Source organism: Artemia sp. Qi Xiang Cuo, chromosome 16 (assembly GCF_049724085.1).
Source record: "Artemia sp. Qi Xiang Cuo chromosome 16, ASM4972408v1, whole genome shotgun sequence".
NCBI classification, from domain to species: Eukaryota; Metazoa; Arthropoda; class Branchiopoda; order Anostraca; family Artemiidae; genus Artemia; species Artemia sp. Qi Xiang Cuo.
In genome coordinates this window covers 11,381,719-11,402,660 of record NC_142809.1, presented here as the reverse complement: position 1 = coordinate 11,402,660, position 20,942 = coordinate 11,381,719, and the positions used below count along the sequence as shown (strand labels likewise).

The 20,942-nt window shown below is 35.4% G+C and overlaps 1 protein-coding gene across 1 annotated transcript in view; it reads right to left on the bottom strand.

Annotated features, from left to right (window-relative positions):
• Positions 1-20,942, bottom strand: part of Vps52 (vacuolar protein sorting 52) — a 143,389-nt gene that overhangs the window by 30,554 nt on the left and 91,893 nt on the right. Inside the window, exons 7-11 of the mRNA XM_089102821.1 lie at positions 20,719-20,894; positions 14,274-14,407; positions 11,336-11,416; positions 8,562-8,702; positions 1,001-1,151 (exon numbers count right to left, since the gene is read on the bottom strand). Coding sequence (XP_088958947.1) covers positions 1,001-1,151; positions 8,562-8,702; positions 11,336-11,416; positions 14,274-14,407; positions 20,719-20,894 — 683 coding nt within the window. The remainder of the gene's footprint in view (positions 1-1,000; positions 1,152-8,561; positions 8,703-11,335; positions 11,417-14,273; positions 14,408-20,718; positions 20,895-20,942) is intronic.

Here is a 20,942-nt window from a genome sequence, read left to right as displayed (position 1 = left end):
TAATATCAACTGTAAATGGCATACCACAAACTTTTAAAGAGGTAATTGAGATTAAAAAAATACATGAACCAAAATTTGGCAATAAATAGAGATACTGGAGATATTTCATTAAGCCCAATTTAGGACAGTTTAATTTTGAAGGACTCAATCAATATTTTCACCCGGTATAACTTAAAAGAACCTATTTGCACATCTATGAAAACCAAAACTGTAGACCATCTAAAACTATTGCAAGGCAAATGATTTTTGCTCAATCCACTTGGTAAATTCTTTTTCATTGATTCCTGTCTGGTTTTTATTCAGTGTCTGTTCTGTCTTTGTAAGGTAAACTTTGAAAGGTTAGATTTTCGTTTTTTCTTTCTTCTTTCTTTTTCTTCTTTTTTGTTTAGCACTGAGGACGACTTGGCGGAGATCCTTGTCGAAATATTTGCTTATTTCTTCTTCTTCATGGCTCACCACTGGCTGACAAAATCCTCGTTTTTTCACCCTTTTTGATTTTATTTTTCATTTTGTCAGTTTCTTTCCTCTCTGAGTTTCATTTGAAAACGACAGGTATACTTCTAGGATTTGGGTAGGAAGCACTTTATTTTTGATTGAAATTCTAAATTTGTATTATTTTTCATATAACCTAGTAAAACTGAAACTGAAGCTAAACGAAGCTCATCCGAAACAAGTCAAAATTTGTTCTTCCTTAAAACTAATATTTTTACAAGAAATGGATAGAATTTCATAAAATTAGAAAATTCACCAAGGGAAGGGAGATTGATCCAGACACTAAGGCAGGAAGGGAAAGCCGACCTGACATTAATAAGATGTATTTTTAAGGAACAGGGGGACATGTAGGCAGACATCTAGATGGAAGTGGTGTAAATTTAGGTAGTCACTTTTCAGGATTTTTCTAAGGTGTGGGGGGAAGGGGAGTCCCCACTTTTGTCTCCCAAGCAATAACCATATTCTACAGTCTATCGACAATGTAAAATAATTAAGATAGAATACTTACTAGGCGTATTTGCAGTATGATGTCATAGTTGTTAATGAGGAAAATCAAATGGTCTCGTCTCTGGCTAAAAACAGACGCCAAGCGAAGCATCAAATTTTGTATCTCACCAGAGAGGGTTCCTACAAGTGTCTGCAATATCTCTTGAGGAAAGCTGAAAAGGATTATAAGACAGGGACAAAGGCACACAATCGACTAACCCTACAAACATCACAGGAAAGAGTAAAAAAATAAAAGGTAAAGTAAAAAAAAAAACAAAAGAAAAAGAGTAAATTTTTTGGTGGGATGACGTTCAGGTAGCTGCTGTGTTTAATTGGAGCAATATTTCTCCGCCTTCTTAACCATGCTTAATCAATTGAGAGTCTTAAGCATCCCCTGAATCGTATATTTTGTTTCCCTTTTCTTTTTTGTCTTCCTAGTTTTACATGGTTCCCTTTTAGCTCATTCTTTCTCAACTAGCCTATAGTGGTCTAGTATTTACCACTATAGTATTTAGCTATTTTATATAGGCCCCATCCTCTCACCTCTTCCGTTTTTTGGAATTGTTGGAGGAGCAATTGGAAAATCTGCCAGTTTCAATTTATCCATGTGTGGTTATGGGGGACTTTAATGTTGATTTAAATAAGGATGATGTAGTCTTTTTTGTTACAGTAAAAAAAAAAAAGTCTTTTTTGTTATAGTATGTTGAGTCATAGTTTGTTCCATCTATTAATATTTGCACGAGGATAACTGTAACTAGTGCGACGCTTATTGATAATATTTTTGTGAATATGAAGCGGAATTTTAAGATCAATACCCCACGTGTACTTGTAAATGATGTGTCTGATCACTGTGCCGTCATGGTTTCATCCCAACTACAGGGAACTTCGACATAATCTCGTGGATGCCAAAACGCTAAAACGTATATTGACCAGAAGTCATTGCCGAAATTTGAATCTGAATTGGAAAAGGTCGACTGGACCTCCCTAGATGAGCGTTATTCTTATGCTGAGAAAATGGACCAGTGGTATAGGAGAATGGTTTCACTTCTTGATAAAACTTGTATGAAGGTAGCTCATGCTAAAAAGAAGAATGGTATTCTATGGAAACCATGGATGTCGAAAGGCCTTGTGAATTCTGTAAATAAAAGACATCAACTGTATATGATAAGTGTTTTGAGTGATTGTGATATTGAAATCTACAGGAAATACAATATTGCTCCGAATAAGTTATTACGGAAAGCGAAACATGGATATTTTAAAAATGAATTTCAAAAACCATGGAAACCCATCTAGGCTGTGGGAGACTATTAGATCAGCTATTGGTGAAAAGAAAGTGATATTACCAGAAATGAGTGGAAATCACGGTTCTAGTCAAATTGCCGATGAAATGGCTCAGCACTTTTCTCAAATTGGGGAAAAAGCTAAATTGCATGTTGGAAACCGGCCAGGAGATGGTTCTTTTGAGCAGTACTTGCCTGAACCTAGTGATACTAGTCTTTTTCTTCGGAAAACTAGCCAGCAGGAGGTGACAGAAATTGTGAGTGAAATGCGAAATAGAGCGGCTGAAGCGGATGTGCTGTCTCTGAAAGTAGTGAAGTATGTTTTACCTGTGATATTGCCGTGTTTTGATTTAATGAATTTAATGAATTAATGAATAGTTGAATACATTGATTTAATGAATAGTTGTCTTAAAGAAGGTGATTTCCCGATCAATTTGGAAACATGCCAGAGTAGTGCTATTGCATAAACTTGGTGACCAATTGCTGAAGATTTCAGCAATTATAGACCTATTTCGCTCCTCCCTGTTCTGTCTCGAATTTTCGAAAAAATATTATATAAACGAATGGCTGAGTTCCTGGAGAGGAAGGATTTCTTTTATGCAAACCAATTTGGTTTCAGAAAAGGATACTCTACGGAGCATGTGGTTCAGTATTTGACATCTATGATTAATGGTGCTTTGGATGGGAAGTTGAAAGTGGCGACTATATTCCAAGACATTTTGAAGGCATTCGATACATTGGATCATGTGACTCTTCTAAAAAGTTGGACAACTGTGGTATTAGAGGAAATGCTCTTAAAATTATTTCATCATATTTGAGTCACCAATCTATGCATGTGCAACTGAATGATGTGAAATCAAGTAATTACCATGTTAGTTGCGGTGTTCCCCAGGGGTCCCCTCTTGGCCCTCTTTTCTTCTCAATATATATTAATGACATCCATCAAGCAATCTGTGATTTAACAACAAATGATGGAAATGGAGACGAAACGTGTAAACCTAGGAAATCTCTTGTCCTGTTTGCTGATGATACGAATTTTTCAGTTGCGGAGCGCTCCAAAGCTCAGCTTTTAGGGACACTGAGTAATGATATGGAAAAAGGGGAGAAATGGCTAAGGCGAAACAAGCTGAAAGTAAATCACAGCAAATCGGGGTTCATTGTCTGGGGCAGATCACCTTCATATTACTCCTGGGTGCAAGAGATTAGAGTAGGAGACTCTACAATAGGACGTCAGAAGTCAGTGAAACACCTAGGCGTAATATTTGATGTAAAGCCTAGTTTTTCAGAGCATGTACAGTGTATATCGTCGAAAGTAGCAAGGAATATAGGTAGGATAAAGAAGCTAAAGCATCAGCTTCCGCAGAATGTTTGCGTTTTTTATAGTCCTCATAAATCCACCCTTATTTATTATGCTGTTGTTCTCTTTGGTCTAGAACATTTTATGTTCACCTGAAACCTTTGCGTGTTCTCCAGAGTTCAACTGTGCGGGATTTTTATGGAATCAATAGACTTGCCTCAGTTAGAAATATTTATCCGCGAATCCGTATTTTACCATTTTCAGGGTTGTGCTTATTTTATAAGCTTCAACTAATGTATGATATTATAACTAATATTGCTCCAATTTGTCTTCGTCATATGTTTGAGACAGCTGCTGATGTCCAGGGGCATTTAACGAGACAGGTTGGTATGTATAGAAGGCCGATTAGAGTGTTTGCGAGGTCTGCTCTCTCTGCTCGTCATATTCTTCCGGTGCTGTGATCTCAGACACCATCTTCTATTAGGGATATTGCTGAAAGGTCTGGCTTCTGTGAAAAGTTGAGGCACCATTGCCTGCAGGTTTATGAATTCTAATTTTTTTTCTCAAGTAGTTCTATATGTTTAATATGTTTTTTTTTGTTTGTGAAATGGGAACCCGAACGCACTGATGTAAGAGGATATAAGTTTTTTTTTTCGAGTTGCAATACAAGCCCAGGTTGCTGGGCTTCATGCTTTTTTTTTTTTTTTTTTTTTTGTGAATAAATTATATCTCCATTGAAAAAAGGGGCCTTCTGCAGAGCCATAGAGATACTACTACTACTACTACTACTAACAACTCATCGCAGCACCAAGCCACCTGAGGCCAACACAGCTATGCACGCTCCTCCTCCACCCCAATCTATTCAAAGCCTCCCTTTTTACACCCGCCCACGAAGTTCCCATTTCCTGTAAATCTTTCTTTATAACTTCCTCCAACCCCAGATGGGGACGACCTGCTTTCCGGTTAGACCTAGATGGTTGGCCGAAAAGAACAATCTTCGGCAATCTGTCATCCTTCATACGCAAAACATGCCCTAACCACCTCAACCTTTCTTTCATTATAGACCTAGAAAGCGGTATTGAACCACATTTTTCGTATACCCTATTGTTTGAAATACGGTCAGTCAGCCGGGTACCCAGAACAATCCTTAAGTAATTTCTCTGGAAAACATCTAGCAAATCTTCATCCGCTTTTTGGACCGTCCATGCTCCAGAGCCATATTTGACTACCGTCATCACTGTAGCTGCTAATATTCTAGCCTTGGTTTGCAGACCTTCTTCCTATTCTTCCAGACTTTTTATAACTGTGAAAAAACACCCTGAGCCTTGGCTATTCTACTTTTAACTTCTTCACTGCTCCCACTATCTTTACCGATAATACTACCAAGGTAAGTGAAGTTGCCCACCTTATCAATCTTTTCCGTTACCCAACGTCACCTTTTATTTTCACTTATTTCTAGCCTCAGCGACTTGGTCTTCTTAACATTAATTTTCAAACCAATACTAGCATCCTGAACTCGCAAAACCTCTAAAACTTCATACGCTAAGTCCCAAATGAGAAACATTGAATAAGAATGCGAAGAATACTCATGTTCTAACAAGGAGTTGGCAAGATTAGCTTCTGAAAAACTGTCTATTATTTTATTATTTCAAGAAAATGCTCTTACAATACTTAAATTATAGCATAATACTAAGAAAATTTGAAACTTGAGGTTTTAAAAACTGGTTCTAGACAGATTAAACATACGGTAGGTTGGGCCATGAAGGTTGCAACACCAGAAGATTGGAATCACGAACATAGAAACCAGAAAGTAGTACCTGGGATAATTGCAACCACAAAAGATAGCACTCGGGGAAGTCTGCATCCCCTATCACCCTCCCCCAAACTTACACAGGCTTCGTAGAAGCTTTCAATAGAACGCTAGCTATTTACAACTTATTGAAATCACAATTATGTCACAAAATGAATAGTCTATGCAGGTTCGGGGCCTCCACTGGGGCCCTATGACCTGAACACCCCTCTCCTAGCCCCTTCTGTAAAAACATGCTATTGGTTGTCCAAACCATGCTTTTTAGAGAATGATCCTGACGCAAAATCGAATTCGTGGAATATTGCACCGATGAAATACTTTGGAACACCCCAAGATGATTGGATCTGATCAATAATCTATACAGCTTGAGAGTCCCTATGCCTTGAAGCACTCAAAAATCCATCCATCTATAAAAATGTTATGCATCTTTCGAATCAAGATCATTCAGGATAAGGTTCCTGACGCTCACTCTCATAAAATCACGGTCATTTCCCACAAGGTTCATAAATGTACACAATAGAATGTTGGATAGCTTACACCTCATTTAGAACAGAATTAAACCAAGATTAGGAATATGTATACCTTGAGGGTCTGACAGTAGCTATGCAGATATTTAAAGCCCTATAATTAAATCGAGTATCAATCTTGATTGTTTCCTATCAATAAAATTTTTGTGGGTGCAATGTTTCATGGTTGCAGTATTCCGTGCTACAATCTTCCTGAGTTACATTTTCCACCAGAGAAACCTTCTTAGACACAATCTTCCTCGACACAATCTTCCTTAGGTGGAATTTTCCACCATCGCAGACTCAATGGAGGAGATTAAAACTAAATGAAACTTAGCCCAGATAGAGTAAACAATATAATCTACGAGACTAGAAAAGTACTCAGCCTTGGTTCCAATCCAGCCGGATTATCTGATTTCTATTATATAAAAAGGCGACGACTAGGGTGGGTCACTTCTTAAAATAAGAGCTCAATTGCCGCTATTGGTCGGAGAGGGGACGAGGGAAGAACAATAGGATACACTTCTCAGGCAAGACAAGGGTTTTCAAGGTAATTGAAATAAAATTCATGTGAAACATGAAGTAAACGGAAACTGGCTAACTAGTATACCGTATTGATTATTAGCAGCTCTAGGAATCCAGGGGGCGTAATAGTAAGATACTGTATTCGCATGTTAAGAAATCATGAGGAAGTAGTCTGTCCAGACAATTTCCATTTAAAGACGGCAACATGGCCTCAATTTGTCATACAGAAAGTGTTATGAAGGAATGGGCAAGAATGCGCTACCCATAATAAAACTGTAAAAATGATAAAGAAAAAAAATTGCGTAATATGGATGATCAGAAAAAAAAATATATAAAAAGTTCATAGAGAAACAGAAAAAAATAAAGATAAGCACTGATGGCTTAGCTTAAGGATGGCTGTTAGTGAGTGCGTATGTAGCGTTTTATAAAGGGTGATGTTTACCCATAAAAGTTTACAAACTTCAGGTTTTTTGTTACTTTTCTTAAAAAAAAAAACCTTTTCCTTAAAAAAGAAACTGATCTCCGTTTCAAGGCCCTTCAGCCAGGAAGTGCAACGGAGGGTTGGGGGCCAGCCATCCTGTGCTTTCACACACTCTTCACACACACTTGCCAACCACTCGGCTAATCATGATAACATTTTGACAATGATCTTATTTGAAAAAATAAGATCTTATTTTTCAAATGAAGAAACATTCATTTTGCAATTAAAAATTGGGAATGGTAATAGAGAATTGAAAAATAATAAGGCTCCAGGTGTAGATAGCGCGGTAAGTGAGTTTTTGAAATATGGTAGTTACAAAAGCTATATATAAGATAATCAAGATTATGAATATAATTTTGACAAGGATAAGTTTCTGATCACCTAATGAACATCTGATCACCTAATTTCTGATCACCTAATGAACTATCTAACGATGATGAAAAGCTTGAATTAAATCTTGTGTACGATAGGTTACAAAAATGAGTCTTATAATTATAAAGGCATTAAATTGATACCCAGAGGAAGGCAATTAAAAATGATACATTATATCGTAAAGAAAATGTACAACAAATGTGGAGAAAATTTCTACCGTCTAGGTTTGATATATACCAAGTATTATGTTTTGATATTTCTAAGTGGTAAATAGTTTTTGATGTTTGTTTTACCAGTATTTCATTACTTTTCCCATTCTTATTTCATAGTAGATGTCATTTTGTGAACAGCTTCGGCCTTTAATGAAAATAATATTAACAGTCTATGCAACGTATTTACAAATTAGACAAAAAAAGAAAAAGATTGAAGCAAGTGAAAAGTGATTAAAAATTCATTATTAAAATTAAATTTTAAATAAAAAAAGGATTTCAAGTCTAAAAGAATCAAATACGGAATTAGGCGCAGACAAAAATAGGAGGAATAGAGGAATAACCAACATAGTCCTTCTCCCTTAAGACACCTACTAACAAAATAACAAGTATTACTTCATTAGTTATATTCGATAGGTGGTTTCCCCAAATACCTCCTACTGTTTTACTATAATACCTTTATTATGCAGTAATACCTTTATTATTTTGTATGGGGCGAAAACGTAACAAGTGTTCCTAATGTAGCATGTAATTTTCTGTATGATTAAGCAGGAATTGTTCCCATAGCACCCTTTATTGCATGTATAAGTCACATAATCACAAAAGATGTTCCTAAAATCCGAGCGGGAAGATGTGCTGGGGGCAGTAGTATAAAAAAAACGACACGAAGCTCTTAATGAGTACCCTAGATACTCAGAAAAGATCAGTAATGAATGGGTATTTGCAGTTTAGTCATAGTAGTATTTTAGCCAGTCCAATTAGTCAGACAGGTCGATTGGATTCCAATTCGACAGTGTAAAAAGTGTCAATGCATAATATACATTATTGAAAGAAGCCCCCCCCCTCTATAAATGTTTAAAATCACAATGTATTTTGATTGACTCTAAAAACCTGTGAACAGTGCATAATGGGCAGGGTATATAGTATATTTATGAGTTATGACACCGTTTTTACTTTTTATGATAGTCAGAGCAAAGTACATTCTTTCAATAAACTGTTACAGGAAATCGTTACAGGGTCTCTTACAGGAAACATAACGATAATATACGTGTCTTAATAATAGCATGAGGTTTAATAATTGGCTAAAAGCTCATTCAAATTACCTTGAGTCAATTGATTCTAGTGCAGCAGAAAACTCAGCGAATCTTCGAACCACATAATGGGGACGGACCTCAACAGTGCCAGGTTTTGGAGTTGGAAAATCACGCACAGATTGAATATTTAGCTGCATCACATGTTCAAACCTATAAAAAAGAACCCTCTATTATTGGCACAGAAACTTAAAACAAAAATGCCACCATTGGTCAGCATTTTTTCACATACTGACCAATGGTCTGCGTAGTGCAGGTACCGATCTCCTGATTCGCTGCCTTCGGCCAGGAGTGCATGCGTGGTTGAGGACAAACCATCCGATACTTCTCGTATTCTCCCCCGAGATTTCTCCACAGACCCATATGATGCTGGGTTGACTCTGGCTAAGTCTACAGTCACTAGGCTGACCCCCTTTCCGAATTAAATAATCAGCAACACCAGGACTCGAACCCCTGCCCTTACAGACATAGGATTTGAAGTCTTACGCGGTAACTACTTGGCTAGTATCGCATAGTTGGCATACAACTTCTACCAAACAATACACAAACTTCCAAAATGATAATTTTCAAGACAATATATTAAACTAAACAAAAGTAAAAACTTAATATTGATAAAGTATAATACCGAGTGGCAAATTGCGAAGAATAAGAAAAACTACAAAATTTTAGAATTACAATAAAAAGTATAATAATAATAATAATTTGTTTTTCATCCACTATTTTATATAAAAAAAGAGTAACAAAAAGAAAAAAATCAACAAAAGAAATAAAGAATTCATAAAAAGCACAAAATCATCAAAAAACTCACGAAGACACGAAAAACCGAGAAAATAAACCTATTTACGAGAAAAGGTGGATATAAAACGGTGGAACGGGCCAAGAATTAAAGGTGCATAATTTAATGATTCACAATTCAATGGTTATAATACCTAAAGATATCTGTTGTTGAATGTAAAATTACTAATTTCATGTTACGGAGGGATCAAGCTAAAATTCAGAGAGGTAAAGCCAAGATCGAAAGACGGAAAGCCGAAAGTTATGATTCTGATGATAGTCGGTCTAGACTCGTACTGAATCATTAATATCAAAAATAATGGTAGAGTTGTACCGAGTCACTACTAATAAAAATAATGCTAAAACTAGTACAAAAAATCATAGAATGGTTACAAAAGCTGGAGTACAGTCTACATAAAGCTTGTCTTTCATAACGACTCTGATTTCCTACAATTTTCAAATAGCCTGGCATAAATTTCATTTTGACATCCCTAAGAACGTGAGGCCAGAAGGGGCCTCAGGCTTAGGTCTCACACAGTGAGACCTAACCAGCAAGGGGCTACCAGACCATAAGGGGCTAAGTAGCCTAATCTAAAAACAGTGAGGCCTAACCAGCAAAAAAAATCAACTCAAGTTTTAAAAGTTGCAATCCAACGAATCAGATCCTACACCACAATTAAACACTAGGCATTTACATTTATAAACACTGAGAGAATGAGAAAATGAGAGGCCAAATACTGAGGCCAAAAATGAGAGGCCTTACATTTAGAAAATGAGAGGCCAAATATTGAGGCTAAAAATGAGAGGCCTTACATTTAGAAAATGAGAGGCCAAATATTGAGGCCAAAAATGAGAGGCCTTACATTGAGAAATGAGAGGCCAAATATTGAGGCCAAAAATGAGAGGCCTTACATTTAGAAAATGAGAGGCCAAATATTGAGGCCAAAAATGAGAGGCCTTACATTTAGAAAATGAGAGGCCAAAAACTGGACAGAGCGTGACAGGCCAAACCGAGAACGGCTAAAGAGAAGTAAATCATCTACATAGGCTAAATGCCAGATAAAAAAAAACCTGTCAAACAAGTACTTTGAATCCAGAAACTAGCAGTACATTGACAGCACACTGGCAACACTGAAATCTAAGATATTGAGTGAAAGTATACCTGGCCCCGCTGCGTAAAAAGCTGACAAAACAGTGAAACCTAGCCAGCAGGAGAAACGGCAGTTATTACGATTCATTTTCCCAGTCCGGACGCAGCACTAGACAAAGAAAAATAATTATCCCAGGATTACCAAAAAAACAATGTAGATCCACACAGCTGAATTCCTACACGGAGCAATTTTTTCTCAGTTTCCTGTCAGAATTTACCAGTTTTACTGCAAGTTTATGCGCTAAGACGGTTCAAACACTGCACTGAAATATTTCAACTGAAAAATAACTGAAAATTCAGTTTTCAACTGAAAAGGCAATTGGAAAATAAATTCATTAAAAGATATAGAAAAATAAAAGGAATAAAATATGCAGCTTTTTATCGATTCCGATATTTCCAATTTTGCTGCTTGGTTTTAACACACGAGATAATCTATTTTGATAAGCTCTGTGCTTATACTGGATCTGCCCTGTGTTAGTCGTTTTACATCAGAAAAAACGGAAAAGTGTGAACCCAGTGCTACATAACCAGAATGAAATAACGACAAGAAAACGGCACAACATCCGCGCTACAAAAACAAAACCAAAAGCAGCAAAAAAAAGAAAGAAAATACAAAAATTTCATGACAAAATTCTTCTTTAAATTTCCTTTTTTCGGCACTGAGGACGGACCATGTAAAGTCACAGTCTCACGATTTTTAGAATTTGCCTCTTTTTTCTATTGGATTCAAATATTTTTTCGAGTTTACCCTCAACCCCCCCCCCCCACACACACACATATACAAAACAAAACAACAAGTAAACAAACAGACTTTGAACGCAATTATTACATGATCATAAACATGCCGAAGAGCTTTACTTACCTTAGCCATAGAAGTTGATGTAACGAGTCCCAGTATTTATCTAAGGATGGAACAGCTCTCTTATGACACAGCATTTTGTATCTACAAGAATAGAAAATTAATGCAGAAAAATGTAAATACGAATGTAGCTAAATGCACGTATACATAAATGGAGTCCGGGGGGGGGCGGACCAAGACCCAAAATTCTGTTCACAGGGGGAGGGATTTTTGCTCGCTTTGCCCTATGTAGCCCTATTTGCCGCTAGGGCTGTGTAGCCCTAGGCTACATACAAACACTTACCGGTTGTGTTGGTTTACATCATGTTTTGTGCTTATTTCTCATCAACTGCTCGTTTGTAATGCCAATTTGAAAAATAATTTCAAATAAATAGATCCGGAAACGGGTCACTCGATGATATTATATAAGTTTCAGAATATTAAATAACTTGTGAATAACACGGAACATAACTCACGAGATCCTAATAAATTTATTATTGTGTCACGTAACAAGATAACGAAGCAAAAAAAAAAAAAACTTGCTGTCAGACGCTTGGCTATCTCGCATTTTTGCTCGATGGCATTTTAGCAATTGTCAGACCAAAACTTTGGTTTTGCGGCACGACATAGCAGAAGATCGGTATCTTCTGTGGCATGATTTTTTTTGCCGCTTTAAAAGGGTACTAGAAAATTTAATTTCCGTTAGAATGATCCCTCTCCCAATATTCCAAGACAACGATATTATTTCGATGTTGTGATTGACATGAATCTCAACTTGATTCCTCACACAAAGGCAGTTAAACCCAAGGTCGTCTGAGCCCTAAGGCTATCAAGCAGGCCTTCACTGATCGGTCTACCACATTTTACATGTCTTACACGACCGAGACTGGAATACGTTATAAGCGTTGTCACGCCTATTAGCAAAGGTTAGGTACCACTTAGGTGCAATTAGAAGTGCCACTTAGTCCAACGTCGTGCCAAAAAATTTCATAGTTAATTCAGGCACCTTAACATACCCAACAAAGCTGACACAAAACCTGCCAGTCTCCTCTAATAGAATAAAACGAGACGACATAATTACTTCACAGAAGATACTAAAATCTAGTATTGCTCCCCAAACTCAAGTAATCTTCTATAAATTCCTTCAGTAAAGGCAAAACACTACAATGATAGCAAATTAAATAAAGCATTAATGAAGACCGAGGATTGCCCAGACCCTATATATTTTTTAATCTCAATTGCTTCTCTAAAAGATTGTGGTAACCGATTTGCGTTAGATATTAAAATTGCCTCCTCAAAAAGAACTAAATAATCTGTATTTTGAAAATGTGGAGGGCCAAAGTACAATCAAAATTGTCATTTTTGTTTTATTTCAGATCTCAGGGATTTATCTGTTGAAACTTTGTGTTTTTGCAGTCGTTCCCCCAGCTGTTGATGTGTCCTACCAATGTAAAACTTCCCACATGAACACGGAACACAGTATACACCACTACCCGACATAGGGTCAGTTCTATGCCTTGCTGAGTTGAAAAACGTTCAATCTTTAGTTCATTCTTGAAACCACAGTTTATATAATTAGCAGTATGATCATTCTCTATCTCACCCATCATAAAAAACCAGACCGGGGTGCGAGTGCTCCGGAGAACGTTTTTGCAGATATAAACATAGGCGAAGTCAGATTAGCGGGAATGAAGGTTAGTCTGTTTCCGTCTGTTTCCATCAAAGTGCATTGAAACTAAAATACAAACGGAAACAGACTAACCCGCATTCCCGCTAATGCAGAAATAAGTGGGAGGAGCTTTTTGTTCACGAACACCAGAAATGATCTGCGATAAGCTTACTGGGTATATTCTGTCTACTGTGCTTGAAACAAACAGAGAGATTATGCTTCTTTAAAAATGTTCCCAAGTTTTCACTGAGTTTTGGGATATATGGTATAGTTGTGATAGTTTTGTTTCCAACTGCCGGAGTAACTGAAGAAAGGGGGATGGGTGTAGTATTTTCATGTTTTACCTTTTTAATCTTCTATCTATAATACTTTCAATAAGTTTAATTGGGTAGTCATTACAATTTTTAACATAATTTAATTCAGATTCTAGATAATAGTGTAAACATATGTTTGGAACTCTATTGACTAAAGAGACCACTGCCCCTCTGTTTACAGAAAGAGGCTAGTTTGACGAGAAATGCAGATAGCGATCATTGTGGTAGGCTTCCTATATATAGAAAATTCAAGACTGGGAGCATTTTTTATAATTAAAGTTGTAAAGTAGTTGGACAGTTTGAAGTCAGAAAACAATTTTTCCTAGGTATGGCCACTAAACAATACAGAAGAAAAGCGAGGTATCTGGAAATTGTGTTAACTAAAAAAAAAAAAAAAAAAAAAAAAAAAAAAAAAAAAAAAAAAATCCCAGCATAAAGTAAATGTAATGTTTCATTTAAGTGTTTTTTTCCATGTGTTAAATGATTCACCGTTTTTCCAATTAATAAGTAATATTATTAGCATAATTTATTGTTTCATTTAAGTTTTTTGTGATGATTCCTAACCAAAGTCTTTGTTATTTTTGCATTTTATTCATTCTATTTTTCTGTTTTCACGGCCATATATTAGGCTTTAAAATAAACTTCTCTATCTATCTATTCAATATGCAGAATAATTGTACCAAACACATTGTGCATGCAGACCCGCTATACTTTACCCACCCACCCACACCCCCCCCCCTTATATGCAAATCTATGGCCCAAATTTATTTCTAAAGTAACGAAAAAACTGGTGTGTTCCCGAATTTCAGTACCAAAATTCGTACCCCCTACGGAAAAAAAACAACTCAAATACAATTGTCAAATTTGCGGGGGGGGGGGGGGTAATCACGGGGGGGGGGGAGGGTTAACACCTAGAACCAAGAGGGATAGAGGGATGTGGCATAACGTGACATAGACGGAAAGAAGCATGAAGACTAACCTGTAAACTAAATGAATGCACAGAAAAAGAGCTATAGAGTCAAAAGCGTTTGGAATGTAATCTTCTAACAGTTTTTTGTAGGCCTGTAGAGTTTTACCCATGGCTTCCATAAAATATTCTTGTGCAGTGGGACCCTGAAAAAACAGGAAGCAAAACGAGGTTAAGATAATGATTTGAATGGAGAATCGCAAAAAAAATTATTGATTTGAAAAGTGACAAAAGAAAGTATAAGGAATAAACGAAAATAAATCAATAATTCAAAACAAGGAAACAGCCAGCTCAGAATAATAAATATACCATAATAAGTTAATAATTTAAAAAAAAAAACAAAAACAAAGGTAGAATAACAGAATACCAAAATTAGATAAAATTTCAAAAAAAAAGAAAAATAAGCTTAGAATAATGGAATTGACAAAATAACTTAAAACTAGAGGACGAAAAAACAAAGTTAGAATAATGACACACCCAAAATAAGTTAATAGTTTGAAAGAAAAAAAAAAAAAAAAAAAAAATCAGAACATTGAAATTACCAAAATAAGTTTATAGTCAGAGGCAACACTGTAGCGGTGCCTCTAGTAAAGGCCATACTGCTCCAATGCTTTATTATTTATTATTATTTATTTATTTAATTTTTTTCCCAGAGGCACGTAAAGCTTAAGGGGTTGTCTTAAAAGCTTCAAAGGGGGATCATTCGATTGGAAATCGGGAGTTCTAGTGCCTTTTTTAATAGTCGAAAATGATTAAAGGGAGAGTAGCTCCCCCCACGCCCATCATTCCCCCAAACACATCCAATCAAAAATTTGAGATAGCCATTTTGTTCAGCGTAGTTGATTTCCCGATAGAAAATATGTTATTGAGGAGGGCACTTCCCCAGAACCTTCAGGGCACGGGATTTAAGATATGCCCTGGGGGCTTTTAAGGTTTTTTATAGAAGATGTTGTCGTAGAAACTTCAAAACATGCTCATTCGATTGGAAATTCTAAGGAATAGTGCCCTTTTTAATAGTCGAAAGTGATTGGAGGGGAACTAGCCCCCCCCACTCCCATCATTCCCCCAAACACATCAAATCAAAATTTTGAGATAGCCATTTCGTTCAGCAAAGTTGATTTCCAGATAGAAAATATATTTTTGAGGAGGACAATCCCCCACAACCCTCAGGGCAAGGGTTTTAAGTTATGCCCTGGGGGCATATAAGGTTTTTTATAGAAGGCGTTGTCGTAGAAACTTCAAAAATGGCTCATTCGATTAGAAATTCAAAGGGCTAGTGTCCTTTTTAATAGTCGAAAGTGATGTTATTTGGGCCATTTTGTTCAGCGTACTTCTTTCCAGATAGAAAATATATTTTTGAGGAGGATACTCCCCCACAACCCTCAGGGCAAGGGTTTTAAGTTATGCCCTGGGGCATAACTTATTAAGGGAGGTTTATAACTTATGGGAAGGGGTTTTATATGGGAAGAACACATAGGAAATCTATTATAATTATCCAATTATAAGGTTAAAATACATTCCAAACAGTCCTATTAAGGACTGTTTAAGTGTGTATTATTAAAAACTTTACTTTTCTTTGAAAAACTTATTTTTCGGAAATTTTTTTTTAATTAATCAAAAGAAAACACGACTTGAACAATGAGAAGACCAAAATAAATTAATATTTCATGAAAAGAGGAAACAAGGTTCGAATACTGAAGATATCAAAAAAGATAACACCTCCAAAAAAGAAAAAACAAGGCTAAAATAATCAAAATGTCAAAATAAGTTAATAATTCGAAAAAAGAAAAAGAAGGTTAGAATAACGAAATTACCGAAGTAAGCTAGCGATAAAAAAGGAAAAAAGATAAAAAGGGTTGGAATAATGAAAACACCAGAATTGGTTGATACTTGAGAAAAAAGAAAAACAAGGTTGGAATAATGAAATTACCAAACGAAGTTAATAATTCAAAAAATAATAAGAAGAGGCTAGAATAATGAAAATAATAGAACAAGATAACGATTCGAAATAAGAAAAACAAGATTAGAATGAGGAAAATCTCAAATTAGGTTAATAATTCACAGAAACCCAGGAAGAAAAGCTACAAAAAACAGAGAGCAAATGATGAACGGTATTTTAGATTAATATTCACTAATCAACATGAAAGTCCTACGGAGAGACTCAAACATGCGAATATAGTGTACATTGTAATGCATTTCCTACTTCATTCAATGCATATGCATTAATGGAAGTTATATGATTATGAAAAAATACCATAAGGCCAGGGAAATCCAGTGTTATTGCAATTTAACAGATGAAAGAAAACAGGAATTGAAAATAAATTGATCGATTATGAATAATAAATATAATCCTGAAAAGTATACTTAATTATCCAGAGATATTGAGCCGATATAAAGGACGTGGTTGGAAGAAAAATGCAAACACCCATCGTTAAGTGAAGGTTTTCCAAAAATCCAAAAAAGCTTAATGTCACTTTTAAAAATTCAAATAAAATACAGAGCTTTTTCAACTGCGGCAAAGATGAAACCAGTCCCATTCTGGATAGTGGTGCTTGTAGAATTCCTTGTTCTTGTGGCTGTTTTTATGTTGGGAGGACCCAACAGTAATTGGGGGGAAAGTTTTCGGAGCATAGGTCCTCAATCAACAAAGCCGTGGGGCTACGGCAAAGGCCTGAGACTTTTGATTCCATCTTAGCCCAACACGTCTATGACAACTCATACCATTTCATTTTGTTTGATAGCACCTCCATTATTGCCCCCGTTAAAGGTCTGATGCAATTTTTCAAGGAGGCAGTTGAAACAAAAAAGCATATCCAGCAATAGATGGCCCTCAATTGAGACACTTCAGAAACTTATCTAAGCCCCATTTATAATGAACTTATTTTAGTTTCAGTGTTTATTTTGGTTTGATTTTTATATGAATCTTTGGACTTTTATCCGTTTTTTTTTATTATTCAGCACTGAAGACGGTCAAGCGGAGGTCTCTGCTGAGAAATTTGCATAGTTCTCTTCGATTTTTCACCTGCTGTAACTATACCCGTTCTCCCTTCTTTACGACTCCTTCGTTTTGTCATGATTAGCCAGTGAGGTCTCAGAAATTATTTGTATGTATTTATTGGTGTGTGTGATTCTAAAATGTATTTATTTATTGGTGAATAAATAAAAAATCAAATAATTTAATATTTTTTTACAATTATAATTTATAAATTTATATATATTTAGCATCAAGTGTGTCCGTCTATCTATCCTTCCATCGATTTTTCAGCCAAACTATTCAAAGTAGAAACTTGAAAAATGATGCAGAAGAATTTTGAAACCACAAGAATAGAAATTAGGCTAAAAAAATCTGAAAAACATAAACAAAAAAAGAATCAAAACAAAGAAAAAGAAATATGACACATAATAACAAACGTGCGAGGACCGAAGGCCCAAGCTACACACTATAACAAGCGTAGCGAACAATTTGCTCAAGGCTATGTTTGCAAGGACGAAGGCCCAAGCGGCAGGATGAAATGAAAAGCCAACGAAACAGAAGGCTCAGGGATGGCCAAAACACAGAACTGAGTCCATATCCGTGATCTATGTACCTGATTGAAGTACAAGTTAATTAATTTTTTTAATTCGTTATTTTAGACGTTATTTTAGAAGGAGATCTATCTGGCACGATCGACGCATGGTGTTTCTGGGTCTGCCACTGCGGCATGGACCCGATGGCTGCCAATGGAGCGCTGCATTTGGTAGTCGGAGATTGTCCATACGTAGTACGTGGCCAAGGTATCTCCATCGGCGGACTCTTATAATATATGTCACAAGAGGCTAGCCAGCCTTGTCGCGGATGGATTGGTTTGTTATTCTCTGCTGCCAACGGATGTTGAGAATTGTTACCCATACAGGCTAACATATCTACCCAATGGGTACATTAATATATAGTAACACATAAATGTTACTTTTCTGACACAATTGAGACTTGCAGAAATTGTATTTAATTGTGTTTTCTGACACAATTGAGACTTGCAGAAATTGTGTTTAATTGTGTTTTCTGACACAATTGAGACTTGCAGAAATTGTGTTTAATTGTGTTTTCTGACACAATTGAGACTTGCAGAAATTAAGTAAATACGAAAATAATAAAGGAACATCAAGCTATTCCAAAGAAATAGAAAATAATGAAAAGAAAAGATACAGAAATGGAAACAGGATAATGAAGCCAAGTGGGCTATATAGGGAGCTATTCATAAAAAATATATGTATGCTATGTTTTTTTTGTTTACTCGACAAATTAGGAAACATGTATAAATAACTCTAGTGAGATGAGATGAGATGGGTATTTTCAACTAATAATTACACCATACTTAACTGGCACTTAACACATTTTTTAAATAACATTATCAACCAAACGTAGAAATGGCAAGAACGTGTAACGCTTTATTAAGCCACTATTGTGGCTTGAGCAGCATCACACAATCTTTCATCATAAACCAAACTCATTCTCTCTTCCTACTCTTTTATTACCTTTCAATACTAATTAACTCTCCCGATAAAAAAAAAAAAAAAAAAAAAAAAAAAAAAAAAAAAACACTTACGTAACTAATCCTTGGCAAATATCCGCTGTTATTTATTTCATTAGTTCTATTTTACTAAATAGAACCCAAACCAACATATTGACTGTTTTGCTTGAGTTTATCAATAGTGCAACAAGTCCTTTATAATTATCCCCGAACTACTGGGAAAGATTCGAAAAGAATCGTAAAATTCACGCCATTTTTCAAACTAAAATAATACCCTATAGCTTTTTTTTTTATAGATAGATAGATATATAGATATTACTGTAAAAGCCTCTTTGGTCCATGACAAAACAAGTTTTTAAACTCAGATTATCTTTTGTATGTGACTTTTCTTAGTTTGAAGTTTTTCTTGCGTCATTTTTAAGTAGTTTTTTTCAGTCAATTTTAGTTTTTAAAATTCCTAATTTCAGCGCGATCCACCATGGTCAGATTGAATTTTGTTTATGGTTTCTCAAGCTGGCTCTAAAACTTTAGCGGCATGTGACTACGCTGGTGGAGCTCTGGCAGACTTTTTTGGAATTACATCCCCTAAATATTACTTAGAAATGGAAGCTGCTAAAGAGATGATGAAAGAAGGGTTATTAAATTTCAGTTTATCCGTTTGCGAGAAGTTGTTCTCTTCTCGGTGATATATTTTCATTATCTCAACTATAATGCGGTTATCTATAACGTGCTAACCATACTTTTTAACCATGATATTTTTTGTTACGTTAAATTTTATTTTCTAAATCTTTTAGTGGGATGTGGAATGTTGGAGATACTCTTTTAACTGTGGTTGCTTGATTTTGCTTATTTGAGTTAGATTTGAGTTAGATGCTTATTTGAGTTAGATTTGCTTATTTGAGTTAGATATTGAGTTGATTTTGCTTATTTGAGTTAGGGTACTGTTTAAATCTGTATTTCTTTAGCACCCACAGTTCCATTAGCTGAAAACAAAAATGCAAAAAGGAGACGTTTCACTGGTATTCAAGCAATTTTTCTGGTTTTGAAGATTTGGGGCTCAAAGTCTCCAGTGTAGGATTTGGATGATGGTGATTTCAATGGTTAACTTTTTGTTTTCGATCCCTTGCTGTTTTAGGGAGTTTTAATTTTCTTTTATTTTCAAATCCCCCAATACTTCTTTACGCACCAGACTTTCGTTATCAAGATAGACCTATATAGCAATAATCCTTCCTGGATTACTTTTAAACAAAATTTGTTTAAACTTGTAAAACTTGTTACAAATTTATGGACATAAACTAAAAAGGCAATGAGCCTACTCTAGCCGGCAGTTTTAAAATGCAAACAATTAGCTTCCTTAGCTTTAAAAAAAACTAGGATAATTCTGGACTTTGAATAAACTAAGTTTAGATTAACATTGTTTAAAGCAAAGCAAAGCATCGCCTTGGAACTTTTAACGAAAACAATGAAAGCATACTTTCTAATCAGAAGTTTTTTGCAGCATCACGGCAGAAAAAAATTAATAAAAACAGCACAAATTCCAGTAGATTATATTAATTATACATTTGAAATGTTTTCAATGTCTTTCAATTTTCTAAAATCTCTATATATTTTATGTAGGATAATAATTCATAAAAAAGGGAATTTCATTATTTATAGTGCCTGGGAAATTTTTAACGAAAAATACTTCATTATACTTCATTTTCAAATGTAATGCAATCAAGTTATCAAATTCAAATGAAATGGAACGCTTTCTTTTAAGAGTTAGACAAACCTCAGTACACTAATCAAGACGCAGGCTAGTATGTTAAAGGTTGTAAATGTAGATACAAGTTAAATAGCTTCCAAATTAAGAAGGGAAAAGAAAATTAGAGGAACACCAATATATATAAACTTAAAAGACAAAAATAAATTAAAATCCATGCCTAAAAAAACATAAATAGAATTAAAACCTGAATACAGAAAAACTCTGTAATGAAAAGGTATTCTCTGCATGAATTATCCAGAAGGCAGAACTGCATACTGCGGAATAAGGCCTCAAATGTATAGTGTATTTCAGCCTTTTGGGCAGCATGAGGGAGAATTATCGGGGCTTCTAGATCACTCGTTAGTACATCTCCTCTAGATCCTGAAAAATTAAAATAGCAAATAATTAATGATTTATAATGATCAATAA